The sequence below is a fragment of the Thermobia domestica genome, chromosome 15 (assembly GCF_964235325.1).
Source record: "Thermobia domestica chromosome 15, izTheDome1.hap1.1, whole genome shotgun sequence".
Taxonomy (NCBI): Eukaryota; Metazoa; Arthropoda; class Insecta; order Zygentoma; family Lepismatidae; genus Thermobia; species Thermobia domestica.
In genome coordinates, this window is record NC_137468.1 from 153,644,705 (window position 1) to 153,659,265 (window position 14,561).

General features: G+C 35.6%; 2 protein-coding genes across 2 annotated transcripts; both read left to right on the plus strand.

Moving 5' to 3' along the window:
- The first annotated feature begins 3,534 nt into the window (after positions 1-3,534).
- Positions 3,535-8,457, plus strand: LOC145671306 (uncharacterized). The gene is made up of 2 exons (XM_081740280.1): positions 3,535-3,959; positions 7,452-8,457. Exons 1-2 carry the CDS (start codon positions 3,773-3,775, stop codon positions 8,117-8,119), a joined length of 855 nt encoding a protein of 284 aa, XP_081596406.1. The 5' UTR covers positions 3,535-3,772; the 3' UTR covers positions 8,120-8,457.
- Positions 8,458-11,474: 3,017 nt separating this feature from the next.
- On the plus strand, positions 11,475-12,065 carry LOC145671664 (uncharacterized). The gene has a single exon (XM_081740862.1). It carries the CDS (start codon positions 11,475-11,477, stop codon positions 12,063-12,065), a length of 591 nt encoding a protein of 196 aa, XP_081596988.1.
- Positions 12,066-14,561: the final 2,496 nt, after the last annotated feature.

Below are 14,561 nucleotides of genomic sequence, written 5' to 3' on the forward strand. Positions count from 1 at the left end.
AGCTATACGGTACAATTTGCCCGGGAAATTATTACCCTCTTTCGTGAGAAGTCATTTTTTCCTGGTCAATTATTACCTTTCTTAGGAGAAATGTATACTGTAATTCTACAGAGTTTAGCAAGAGGGTACTATTTGCCCGGGATATTATTACCCTCTTTCGTGAGAAGTCATTTTTTCCTGGTCAATTATTACCCTCTTTAGGAGAAATTTACTGTGTAGTTCAAGCGAGTTTAGCTATATGGTACAATTTGCCCGGGATATTATTACCCTCTTTCGTGAGTAGTCATTTTTTCCTGGTCAATTATTACCCTTTTTATGGGAAAAGTATACTGTAATTCTGTAGAGTTTAGCAAGAGGGTACTATTTGCCCGGGATATTATTACCCTCTTTCGTGAGAAGTCATTTTTTCGTGGTCAATTATTACCCTCTTTAGGAGAAATTTACTGTGTAGTTCAAGCGAGTTTAGCTATAGGGTAAAATTTGCCCGGGATATTATTACCCTCTTTCGTGGGAAGTCATTTTTCCCTGGTCAATTATTACCCTTTTTAGGAGAAATGTATACTGTAATTCTGTAGAGTTTAGCAAGAGGGTACTATTTGCCCGGGATATTATTACCCTCTTTCGTGAGAAGTTATTTTTTCCTGGTCAATTATTACCCCCTTTAGGTGAAATTTACTGTGTAGTTCAAGCGAGTTTAGCTATAGGGTACAATTTGCCCGAGAAATTATTACCCTCTTTCGTGAGAAGTCATTTTTTCCTGGTCAATTATTACACTTCTTAGGAGAAATGTATACTGTAATTCTATAGATTTTAGAAAAAGGGTACTATTTGCCCGGGATATTATTACCCTCTTTCGTGAGAAGTCATTTTTTCCTGGTCAATTATTACCCTCTTTAGGAGAAATTTACTGTGTAGTTCAAGCGAGTTTAGCTATAGGGTACAATTTGCCCGGGAAATTATTACCCTCTTTCGTGAGAAGTCATTTTTCCCTGGTCAAATATTACCCTCTTTAGGAGAAATTTACTGTGTAGTTCAAGCGAGTTTAGCTATAGGGTACAATTTGCCCGGGATATTATTACCCTCTTTCGTGAGAACTCATTTTTTCCTGGTCAATTATTACCCTTTTTAAGAGAAATGTAAACTGTAATTCTGTAGAGTTTAGCAAGAGGGTATTATTTGCCCGGGATATTATTACTCTCTTTCGTGAGAAGTCATTTTTTCCTGGTCAATTATTACCCTCTTTAGGAGAAATTTACTGTGTAGTTCAAGCGAGTTTAGCTATACGGTACAATTTGCCCGGGAAATTATTACCCTCTTTCGTGAGAAGTCATTTTTTCCTGGTCAATTATTACCTTTCTTAGGAGAAATGTATACTGTAATTCTACAGAGTTTAGCAAGAGGGTACTATTTGCCCGGGATATTATTACCCTCTTTCGTGAGAAGTCATTTTTTCCTGGTCAATTATTACCCTGTTTAGGAGAAATTTACTGTGTAGTTCAAGCGAGTTTAGCTATATGGTACAATTTGCCCGGGATATTATTACCCTCTTTCGTGAGTAGTCATTTTTTCCTGGTCAATTATTACCCTTTTTAGGGGAAATGTATACTGTAATTCTGTAGAGTTTAGCAAGAGGGTACTATTTGCCCGGGATATTATTACCCTCTTTCTTGAGAAGTCATTTTTTCATGGTCAATTATTACCCCCTTTAGGAGAAATTTACTGTGTAGTTCAAGCGAGTATAGCTCTAGGGTACAATTTGCCCGAGAAAATATTACCCTCTTTCGTGAGAGGTCATTTTTTCCTGGTCAATTATTACCCTCTTTAGGAAAAATTTATTGTGTAGTTCAAGCGAGTTTAGCTATAGGGTACAATTTGCCCGGGATATTATTACCCTCTTTCGTGAGAAGTCATGTTTTCCCGGTCAAGTTTTACCCTCCTTTCAACAATATATTTGATTGACATGTAGGGTAATATTTTCACGTTAATATTTGTACCCCTATTGTTGACGTCAAATTTTCTCGGGCAAATTTTACCCTCTAGGGTAATAATTTGCTAGGGTAAAAATTGCCCGTTACACCGGCTTGGTGATAGGTTTCTTCAATCTAGCTACAGTGAGTGAGTAGCAAGGCGTTGTGTATTCTTGTTTCTTTTCCTGTATTTGGATGTTTTGTTTACTTCAGTTTTTTTGTTATTTTCTTTTTTTCACATCATATGAATATATAATGAAGATTGAAATAATCAAAATGGCTGTGAGGTACCACAAATATAGTGGTTTGCTATTTACATAAATTCTCAGCAAAGGAAATTCGGATCTTGTTTGAATTATCCAACTACGGCAACGCGGAAAGTGAGTTTCACAGATGTATGAATGTACATTAATTTGTTATCTTCTACAGCTGAAACTTAAATGATTTAAATAAAGGGGTCGTTGAATTCGTTTTGATAGAGAATATGTCTTAGCATATATGAAGTCATAATTTAAAACATCAACATGGCGGAAATGAACAAAATGGAGATACGAAGAAATTATGAATCTAGGATAGTTGCCCAGTGTTTATTCTGTTAATTATACAACCCAGTATGTAGCGCATGAATAACCTTCATAATAAGAAAACAAGGGTTTAAATCTCCATCATAATCGAAGAAGGCATTTCCAAGCATAACAAAGGTTGTAAATAAAATTAAAGTAAATACAAACTAAAACACAACTACAGAAAGAACTGAAAAAGCACAAACACAACACGAAAATTTCCATTCTTCTGGTTGCATGCTGCTTTACCCTATAGATCATAATAAAAATATTCATGTACTCTGTGTCTTGTCTTGCCTTTGTTTCATAGAACGATTGTGGACTGAGTGAATAGACAGCCGCAATGCTGTCTTTCCAGAAATTATTATTATTATTATTATTATTATTATTATTATTATTATTATTATTATTATTATTATTATTTTAAATAGCGTGATCTCAGCATGTTTGAATTTTGAGAAATTTAAATAGATGATAAAATTATGGCAACAAAACTGACAAAAAAAAAAAGAAGAAGGCCATATACCTCATGCGCACACATCCACACACACAAAGAGCAAATAACCTTGTTTTTTCGATCTTCTGTTTAGTCTCCCCCAAGGGGAAAATTTAGGAAAATAATAGTTTGCAAGACTCCTTCTATGAATCATTAATAGCGATCAGGTTTCTCCTTTCCTTTTGTGTGGATTCTCTTTCTTGGCTCCTGCAAGATCATAGTCTACGTAATTTGGAAAGGGGGGGGTTGAAAGAGGGAAAGGAATGCATAAAGAAGAGTATCTTGTATAGCAGTATGATTTGATTTAATAATTATCAACACAACAGGCTACAGCCGAAATAGCCTATGTTTTTGTTTTACAAGATCCAAGATGCATTGCAAAACGTTATCTATGAATGTAATATCGAACATACTACATATGTAGGCCTATCTAGAACAAAATCTCCCCTGGAAAAATCCTCCTATGCTGAAGAAAATTATAATTTAGTTCCGTTCCCTCCGTTCGATTCCAGGAATGTACTCGATTCGTCTATCTATATTCAACTATGCAAGCCCGCAGGGGATCAAGGACAGAAGTAGGTCAAGTTGACAGGGGGTGGATTAAACTGACGTTTATAATTTATCTGAAACCATTCTGGAGTGCCATACTTTCTGCGTGAGTGTAGCTATATAGATTTAGTGGATTGTTTTCTGCAGTGTACTGAAGTCTTGCTTTAGTGACAATTCATTACATCGTTCGAGAGACAATGGCTAAAGTGTTTCAATACGATGTTTTAAATCTCATTGAATTAGTGGAAATGAGACCTTGTCTATGGGACAAGACTATAGACTCGTATAAAGACAAGGTCGAAAAGCAGAAAGCCTGGAAAGAAGTGTATACAAACCTTGCGCAAGACTTCGACATCATGGACAAAAAGAAACGAGAAGCGACAGGTATGTATAGGATAATATAAAACAATAGTGATTCAAACGCTTTCTGTTTATTTACAGTTGATACATAAAATGTAGATTATATGTTAATGAAAATAAAATGTACAATCGAAGACATAGAATGTTTTCTTCGGGGTACGGACAATTTACCAGCGGTCAATTTGCCACCAAAATTCGACAAAGTGGACAATTTACCATCAGTTTTTGCAAAGGCTTGACAAGTTGCCACTAACTTGTCTAAACTATTAATTTAGCCAGTGTTTTTCTGCGAATGCTTTTGATTAGGCCTATATACGGACCAATTTACAACATACCTTTGTATAATAAACAAAAGATATTTGGAAATTTAGACGTTAATGCTCCTACGTCACTTGATTGACGTAATACAATTAACCTTGTTCTTTGCATTGAGCTATTTCTCAGATATTGAACAACCCTTCCATTTATTCAAGTCAGTCTATAATATTACACGGCTCTTGCAAAAAAAAAAAAAAAAAAAAAAAAAAAAAAACTTCTGAACAGCCAAATATCTCATCCAGAAACATTGTAGAAAATTTTTATTTCTAATTATAGTTTTATAAAGAAAGTCTGAAGTTTGTTAACTGAAAAAACTTCAAAATATGATATATACACTAACAAAACACACAGTAAATAATGTACAACGTTCTGAAAACATATAAGGGAAAAATGTATTTGGACTTTCTGTAGGTAAAGCGCAGGTCTTCTTGAATAGCATTCCTAAAGAGAACTGGTTAAATTAATAATTTTGACAATTCATAGTAGCTAGTAGGTCTATACCTAATCCAACAATCCAGTGATGGCAAATCGCCGGGTGGCAAATTGTTTGCTTTGTCGAGTTTTGGTGGCAAATTGTTCTACACCCGTTTCCTTCGACGCCGACGAAGATAACTCATAGTTATAAAGGAAAGCAGTTCATTTGAGGCACGTGAAGTTCTCATGAATATTATGCACACAAAGTTATTTTTAAAATGTAGGGAATGAAATTGAGGTATGTCCCTTTTTCTTGTCTCAGACCGTACATAAATAGTAATATGATACACAACAGCATGTAAGCAATGAAAAATATGTTCCACAATTATAGACTTTGCTCGAACTAGAACAATATGAATTATGCACTATGTATTTAGCCTAAACACTGCAGTTAAATCAACTTCTGTTTTTTATAAAAGAGAAAAATGTTTATTTCTTTTCTTCATATTGATATTAGCCCCTCACATACTGATTATTCACCTCGATACCTCTCTGTTCTTATTGTTATAGAGTATTTTCTATTAGGCCTATCTTGTTTTTATCAAATCATTGTTCCCCCATTTACTTTAGTTCATATAAGCATTTTTCGCACTCACTTTTTTCAAAATAATAATTCTGATTATTAACTTTCTCTTTTTGTTTATAAATGGAGAGAATTTTAGGAACGCAATGCAGAATTAAATCCCAGAGTTTAAAAGAGAAGGAACTCCGAAAACTTGAAATTACGCTAAGATTAAAAAAAAAAAAATTAGGCGTATTCGTGATTGACATTTATACACTACGCAGCAAAAAAAATTGCGACGCTTGAAAATTTTTGGACGATTCCCAAGCTCGTAGTTACATTCATTCCTGATTTTACTTTTAGTAAGTTAAGGGGTCGCACACATTTTCTTTCTAAAAACAAAATCAGGAGTGAACGTAACTACGAGCTTGGGAATCGTCCACTGAAAAGTTTCAAGAGTCGCAATTTTTTGCCGCGCAGTGTACAAATGTCAATAACGAATACGCCTAAATAAGTTTTTTTTAAAAAAAAAATCAGCGTACTTTCAAGTTTTCGGAGTTCCTTCCATTTTCAATTCTGCATTGCATTCCTAAAATTCTCTCCATTTATAAACAAAAAGAGAATACACAAAAAATTGTTTGTAGAATTACTATACAATATTATGCATGAGATACAGTTATCACGAACGGTAAGCAGTGATTTGTCAAATTCGCAACGTGGTAACGGTTTTTCGTTTTTCGTTGTTTTTTTTTTTTTTTTTCATTTTGAAGTTAATACAGAAAAACGGTGAAATAAATGGTAATTTAACTTCACGGTATGGAGACCCCTTAACAATTTTCTAGTAGGTGACGAAGATGCTTGAGTCATAGTTTGTAAATTAGAATGCTTTATATTTATTAATTTATTGTCTCTTGTACGGAGGTAATGGAGTTTATTTTTCAACTAAGTGATTTAATTATGTGTATCGTTTACATCACCCGATCCCAGTGAAAATAGATACCATCAATGATTTTTGTTTGAAAAGATAATGAGGGTAATATCCTAATGTTTTACATACTTCTATATATGAGGGGTGCAGAGCAGAAGTAGTGCAAGTCCAAAAGTGACATTTTTGAGTCTCAGTATCTCAGTATCTCAACCCAATGACAAATCAAAAGTGTTTTATAACAAAGTCGTAGGCCTTAGCAGTAGTGTCTAATTATTTCCTTTGTGTACTATCGTTCATTTTGTGTTCAAGAAGCGGGAAGCATGTTATTTAAATTTTCTTTATTTGCCATGGCAGTTGTCCCTCAGGCGTGAGAAAAAAGTCCGCGAGCCTATCTCGTAAGTGCACTGCATTTCGGGTAGGACGAGGAACTTGTGCTGCGGCTACCTCAAATAAACCTTGATCAATGTACATGTCTTCAGACCTCTGCCCGTCTCTTGTTCGAACTAGATTGTGAAGAATCACGCATGCCTTAACGATGTCTTTACAAAACTGCTTGTTTACATTTAGAGCCCTGTGCAAAATTCTCCATTTATTACACATTATACCAAAAGCACACTCAACGAATCTTCTTGCTCTCACTAAACGGTAGTTAAACACTCGTTTCTTCACACTTAGATCGTGTCCTGAATAAGGTCGCATTAGATGGTTTGACAATGGGAAAGCTTCATCTCCAACCAGGACAAATGGAAAAGGATCAGCATGGTTTGGATGTAGTGGGGTCGGTTTCGGAATATTGAGTCCATTTCTAAGCAATAACTTATAAAAGTCAGTTTGCTGGAAAATGGACGAATCGCAATCTTTCCCATAAGCGCCTACATCAACATATACAAATTTATAATCTGAATTTGCAATGGCCATGAGAACAATTGAGAAAAATCCCTTGTAACAGAGATTCATAGATCCACTCTTAGCAAATTTATTCACACGCACATGTTTTCCGTCAACAGCTCCAATGCAGTTCGGAAACTGCGAAGTTTTTCTAAAACCTTCGGCTACTTCTCTCCATACTTCTTCTGTTAGAGGTGGGAAACACTCATCTTTTAATGTATTCCACAAAGCATCGCACACAGCTTTCACACAATTCCTGACTGTACTTATACCCAGGCGGTAGCTATAATGCATATCCGTGAATGTCGCTCCACTTGCCAGGTACCTGTAATAATAATAATAATAATAATAATAATAATAATAATAATAATAATAATAATAATAATAATAATAATTTTTCATTTAGGAAGAATGATCACCATGAAGTGGGAGAATATACGAGATTCTTTTGTGAAATCTTTGAGAAGAAGATCAGGCCAAGCTACTACCAAGAAGTACATATACCATGATTATCTTCAGTTCTTGATGAAGATTATCCGCAAAGATGAAACGGATTCAAGCCTGGACGTCGTTGAAAGGGTTAATGATGATGATACCATTGAAGATGACGACGCAGGAGAGGCTTCTGGTGTTACTGTTTGTGAGAAGATGTCCGATGAAAGGGGCAAGCGAAAAAGAAGGAAAGATGATGACATTGACAAAGAAATCCTCAAAGCCTTGCGAAGTGAACCAGCTAGTCCTGACGAAGACGAGGCCTTTTTTATTTCCATTACCTCGTCAGTAAGGAAGATGTCTGAAGATGAAAAGTTTGAGTTTCGAGTCCGCGTACTTAATCTGATACAAGAAATCAAACACAGGAGAAACATGTCTCCTTCCCCCGTCTCTTCCTATTCTCCGGCTTCCTCATCAAGAGTTTCAACACCGCTCCCTGAACACCATTTTTTATACCCCCAACGCCAGTTTACTGTCACCTCACAAACTGCAGTGGAACCACGACCATCAGAGTTCATGAACGGTGGATTCTCTGCAATTGTGGAAACAAACAACCAAAATGATGCATTTTCCTTCAAATGATTACTGAGGACTGAAGAATATTTCTTTTAATGTTGTATCAGTTAAATTAGTGTTTCAAAATTACTTAAGAAGTGAATTTACAATTTGTTAGTCACACATAATGTCAGTATACGGATACACAAAACAGTTTGTTAGTGAGAAAACCGTGCGATTACTAAGTAGTTTCTTTTGACAATATACGTAGCTTAATTCCTAATTTTCGATAGTATAAATTCTGTGTAAAAAGTTATAACCTGAAAATAATTTAGTTATTGTCAGTGGTTTACCATTTGTTAGCTATTATTTTGTTTAGGTTTGTGACCATGGATACTATTATCTATTTAAAAAAAAAAAAAAGAAATATAGATGTCATGTAAGCTTGAGGTAAAAAAAACATAATGTTCTTGATATGAAATAAATATATAAGCACTTGGAAGAGAGATTGGAAAATAGTTTCAATTATTTGCTGCAATGGTTTATAATACTAATTAGTTTCAGGAAGAACGCCAGTATTGGCTTAAAATTTGGGCATTATGGTTTTAATTGAAGACGAATAAAAGGTTATTACGGTTCTTGCTAGAAACATATGGTGTTATTTAGATCGCTCAGAAGCCAGCCAGTGTCAAGAAATGACACTGCGCTTTCGCGGGGCGATTGAGGGAAAATTAGAGGTTCTGAAATTTCCTCATATTTGATTAAACAATCAAAATGAAATGTACGACGCTTAATATAAAATAGTAAATGTTACATGTTTGAGCGCATGGTCAACATATTTGCCATCTTGAAAGTCGCCACATTCCACACAAATAACTGATAAAACGGAAAGTGGGTCGTATGGCATCTCAAACAACACTTCAATGTTCTTTTAGAAAACAGCAGTCCAGCTACTAAATTTGATTATTTCAGATTTTCTCAGTTTTACACCTTGGAACCATTCCCGGTTAGCTCACATAAAATAATTTGCCATTAATGGCAGAACACTTATGAACAGTGGCGTATTTACGATTTTGTTTCGGGAGGGGCTTTGCTAACTTTCGGGGCGGGGGGCTTTGCCTGGAAATGTGAAAATTCTGCAAGATATTTAATTTACTTTACAATACTAAGTAAGATTTCGGGGGGTCTTAAGCCCGGAAGCCACCCCCCTAAATACGCCACTGCTTATGAATAATAATAATAATAATAATATCACTTACCTTATTGCAACTGCCAACATTTCCACTGGTGGAATGCAGGATCTCATTTCTGTATCTTGGCGCTGAATATGATTACTAATTCGTTGTACTAAGAAATCGAACGTTTGTTTAGACATGCGAAAGTAATTAAAAAATTTCGAATCATATTTCCGCAGCTTTTCATATAATGTATAAAACGAACCTTCCACATGACGCATTGTCAACAATGGATGGATCCAAATCTTTCTAGTGCTGCTTTGTTTCCTCTTTCTTCGCCGTAAGTACAGCAAGGCAAGGAGATATCGTTTATTTATTGCTGGACTCATGTTCTCTCCTTCACGTTCAAACTCAAACTACCTTTCGGCTCCGGCATTACCGGGATGTGTGTGCAAAGGAGCGCCGGCTCCGACATTGCCGGGGCTGGCTCCGGTTTTGCCGGCCGCGTGTGCAAAGCAGCCCCGGTTCCGGTTCCGGCATTGTCGGTGCCGGATCCGGCATTGCCGGGGACGTGTGCAAATGCTCTGAAAGTATTTGAGAACAGGATCCTGAGAAGAATATTCGGACCCAAGAGGAACGAGAATGGGGAATGGCGAAAGCTTCATAACGAGGAACTACATAGTTTATACTGTTTACCCAACATTGTTAGAGCATTTGCACACGTCCCCGGCAATGCCGGATCCGGCACCGACAATGCCGGAACCGGAACCGGGGCTGCTTTGCACACGCGGCCGGCAAAACCGGAGCCAGCCCCGGCAATGTCGGAGCCGGCGCTCCTTTGCACACACATCCCGGTAATGCCGGAGCCGAAAGGTAGTTTGAGTTTGAACGTGAAGGAGAGAACATGAGTCCAGCAATAAATAAACGATATCTCCTTGCCTTGCTGTACTTACGGCGAAGAAAGAGGAAACAAAGCAGCACTAGAAAGATTTGGATCCATCCATTGTTGACAATGCGTCATGTGGAAGGTTCGTTTTATACATTATATGAAAAGCTGCGGAAATATGATTCGAAATTTTTTAATTACTTTCGCATGTCTAAACAAACGTTCGATTTCTTAGTACAACGAATTAGTAATCATATTCAGCGCCAAGATACAGAAATGAGATCCTGCATTCCACCAGTGGAAATGTTGGCAGTTGCAATAAGGTAAGTGATATTATTATTATTATTATTATTCATAAGCAGTGGCGTATTTAGGGGGGTGGCTTCCGGGCTTAAGACCCCCCGAAATCTTACTTAGTATTGTAAAGTAAATTAAATATCTTGCAGAATTTTCACATTTCCAGGCAAAGCCCCCCGCCCCGAAAGTTAGCAAAGCCCCTCCCGAAACAAAATCGTAAATACGCCACTGTTCATAAGTGTTCTGCCATTAATGGCAAATTATTTTATGTGAGCTAACCGGGAATGGTTCCAAGGTGTAAAACTGAGAAAATCTGAAATAATCAAATTTAGTAGCTGGACTGCTGTTTTCTAAAAGAACATTGAAGTGTTGTTTGAGATGCCATACGACCCACTTTCCGTTTTATCAGTTATTTGTGTGGAATGTGGCGACTTTCAAGATGGCAAATATGTTGACCATGCGCTCAAACATGTAACATTTACTATTTTATATTAAGCGTCGTACATTTCATTTTGATTGTTTAATCAAATATGAGGAAATTTCAGAACCTCTAATTTTCCCTCAATCGCCCCGCGAAAGCGCAGTGTCATTTCTTGACACTGGCTGGCTTCTGAGCGATCTAAATAATACCATATGTTTCTAGCAAGAACCGTAATAACCTTTTATTCGTCTTCAATTAAAACCATAATGCCCAAATTTTAAGCCAATACTGGCGTTCTTCCTGAAACTAATTAGTATTATAAACCATTGCAGCAAATAATTGAAACTATTTTCCAATCTCTCTTCCAAGTGCTTATATATTTATTTCATATCAAGAACATTATGTTTTTTTTTTACCTCAAGCTTACATGACATCTATATTTCTTTTTTTTTTAAATAGATAATAGTATCCATGGTCACAAACCTAAACAAAATAATAGCTAACAAATGGTAAACAACTGACAATAACTAAATTATTTTCAGGTTATAACTTTTTACACAGAACTGCATTGGAGCTGTTGACGGAAAACATGTGCGTGTGAATAAATTTGCTAAGAGTGGATCTATGAATCTCTGTTACAAGGGATTTTTCTCAATTGTTCTCATGGCCATTGCAAATTCAGATTATAAATTTGTATATGTTGATGTGGGCGCTTATGGGAAAGATTGCGATTCGTCCATTTTCCAGCAAACTGACTTTTATAAGTTATTGCTTAGAAATGGACTCAATATTCCGAAACCGACCCCACTACATCCAAACCATGCTGATCCTTTTCCATTTGTCCTGGTTGGAGATGAAGCTTTCCCATTGTCAAACCATCTAATGCGACCTTATTCAGGACACGATCTAAGTGTGAAGAAACGAGTGTTTAACTACCGTTTAGTGAGAGCAAGAAGATTCGTTGAGTGTGCTTTTGGTATAATGTGTAATAAATGGAGAATTTTGCACAGGGCTCTAAATGTAAACAAGCAGTTTTGTAAAGACATCGTTAAGGCATGCGTGATTCTTCACAATCTAGTTCGAACAAGAGACGGGCAGAGGTCTGAAGACATGTACATTGATCAAGGTTTATTTGAGGTAGCCGCAGCACAAGTTCCTCGTCCTACCCGAAATGCAGTGCACTTACGAGATAGGCTCGCGGACTTTTTTCTCACGCCTGAGGGACAACTGCCATGGCAAATAAAGAAAATTTAAATAACATGCTTCCCGCTTCTTGAACACAAAATGAACGATAGTACACAAAGGAAATAATTAGACACTACTGCTAAGGCCTACGACTTTGTTATAAAACACTTTTGATTTGTCATTGGGTTGAGATACTGAGATACTGAGACTCAAAAATGTCACTTTTGGACTTGCACTACTTCTGCTCTGCACCCCTCATATATAGAAGTATGTAAAACATTAGGATATTACCCTCATTATCTTTTCAAACAAAAATCATTGATGGTATCTATTTTCACTGGGATCGGGTGATGTAAACGATACACATAATTAAATCACTTAGTTGAAAAATAAACTCCATTACCTCCGTACAAGAGACAATAAATTAATAAATATAAAGCATTCTAATTTACAAACTATGACTCAAGCATCTTCGTCACCTACTAGAAAATTGTTAAGGGGTCTCCATACCGTGAAGTTAAATTACCATTTATTTCACCGTTTTTCTGTATTAACTTCAAAATGAAAAAAAAAAAAAAAACAACGAAAAACGAAAAACCGTTACCACGTTGCGAATTTGACAAATCACTGCTTACCGTTCGTGATAACTGTATCTCATGCATAATATTGTATAGTAATTCTACAAACAATTTTTTGTGTATTCTCTTTTTGTTTATAAATGGAGAGAATTTTAGGAATGCAATGCAGAATTGAAAATGGAAGGAACTCCGAAAACTTGAAAGTACGCTGATTTTTTTTTTAAAAAAAAAACTTATTTAGGCGTATTCGTTATTGACATTTGTACACTGCGCGGCAAAAAATTGCGACTCTTGAAACTTTTCAGTGGACGATTCCCAAGCTCGTAGTTACGTTCACTCCTGATTTTGTTTTTAGAAAGAAAATGTGTGCGACCCCTTAACTTACTAAAAGTAAAATCAGGAATGAATGTAACTACGAGCTTGGGAATCGTCCAAAAATTTTCAAGCGTCGCAATTTTTTTTGCTGCGTAGTGTATAAATGTCAATCACGAATACGCCTAATTTTTCTTTTTTTTTTTTAATCTTAGCGTAATTTCAAGTTTTCGGAGTTCCTTCTCTTTTAAACTCTGGGATTTAATTCTGCATTGCGTTCCTAAAATTCTCTCCATTTATAAACAAAAAGAGAAAGTTAATAATCAGAATTATTATTTTGAAAAAAGTGGGTGCGAAAAATGCTTATATGAACTAAAGTAAATAAGGGAACAATGATTTGATAAAAACAAGATAGGCCTAATAGAAAATACTCTATAACAATAAGAACAGAGAGGTATCGAGGTGAATAATCAGTATGTGAGGGGCTAATATCAATATGAAGAAAAGAAATAAACATTTTTCTCTTTTATAAAAAACAGAAGTTGATTTAACTGCAGTGTTTAGGCTAAATACATAGTGCATAATTCATATTGTTCTAGTTCGAGCAAAGTCTATAATTGTGGAACATATTTTTCATTGCTTACATGCTGTTGTGTATCATATTACTATTTATGTACGGTCTGAGACAAGAAAAAGGGACATACCTCAATTTCATTCCCTACATTTTAAAAATAACTTTGTGTGCATAATATTCATGAGAACTTCACGTGCCTCAAATGAACTGCTTTCCTTTATAACTATGAGTTATCTTCGTCGGCGTCGAAGGAAACGGGTGTAGAACAATTTGCCACCAAAACTCGACAAAGCAAACAATTTGCCACCCGGCGATTTGCCATCACTGGATTGTTGGATTAGGTATAGACCTACTAGCTACTATGAATTGTCAAAATTATTAATTTAACCAGTTCTCTTTAGGAATGCTATTCAAGAAGACCTGCGCTTTACCTACAGAAAGTCCAAATACATTTTTCCCTTATATGTTTTCAGAACGTTGTACATTATTTACTGTGTGTTTTGTTAGTGTATATATCATATTTTGAAGTTTTTTCAGTTAACAAACTTCAGACTTTCTTTATAAAACTATAATTAGAAATAAAAATTTTCTACAATGTTTCTGGATGAGATATTTGGCTGTTCAGAAGTTTTTTTTTTTTTTTTTTTTTTTTTTTTTTTGCAAGAGCCGTGTAATATTATAGACTGACTTGAATAAATGGAAGGGTTGTTCAATATCTGAGAAATAGCTCAATGCAAAGAACAAGGTTAATTGTATTACGTCAATCAAGTGACGTAGGAGCATTAACGTCTAAATTTCCAAATATCTTTTGTTTATTATACAAAGGTATGTTGTAAATTGGTCCGTATATAGGCCTAATCAAAAGCATTCGCAGAAAAACACTGGCTAAATTAATAGTTTAGACAAGTTAGTGGCAACTTGTCAAGCCTTTGCAAAAACTGATGGTAAATTGTCCACTTTGTCGAATTTTGGTGGCAAATTGACCGCTGGTAAATTGTCCGTACCCCGAAGAAAACATTCTATGTCTTCGATTGTACATTTTATTTTCATTAACATATAATCTACATTTTATGTATCAACTGTAAATAAACAGAAAGCGTT

Excerpts from the sequence above, each read along its gene's own strand:
- LOC145671664 (XM_081740862.1), top strand. The coding sequence starts at position 11,475 with ATGGCCATTGCAAATTCAGATTATAAATTTGTATATGTTGATGTGGGC.
- LOC145671306 (XM_081740280.1), top strand. The coding sequence starts at position 3,773 with ATGGCTAAAGTGTTTCAATACGATGTTTTAAATCTCATTGAATTAGTG. Across the intron at positions 3,960-7,451 it reads AAAGAAACGAGAAGCGACAG|GAAGAATGATCACCATGAAG; the intron begins GTATGTATAGGA and ends TTTTTCATTTAG.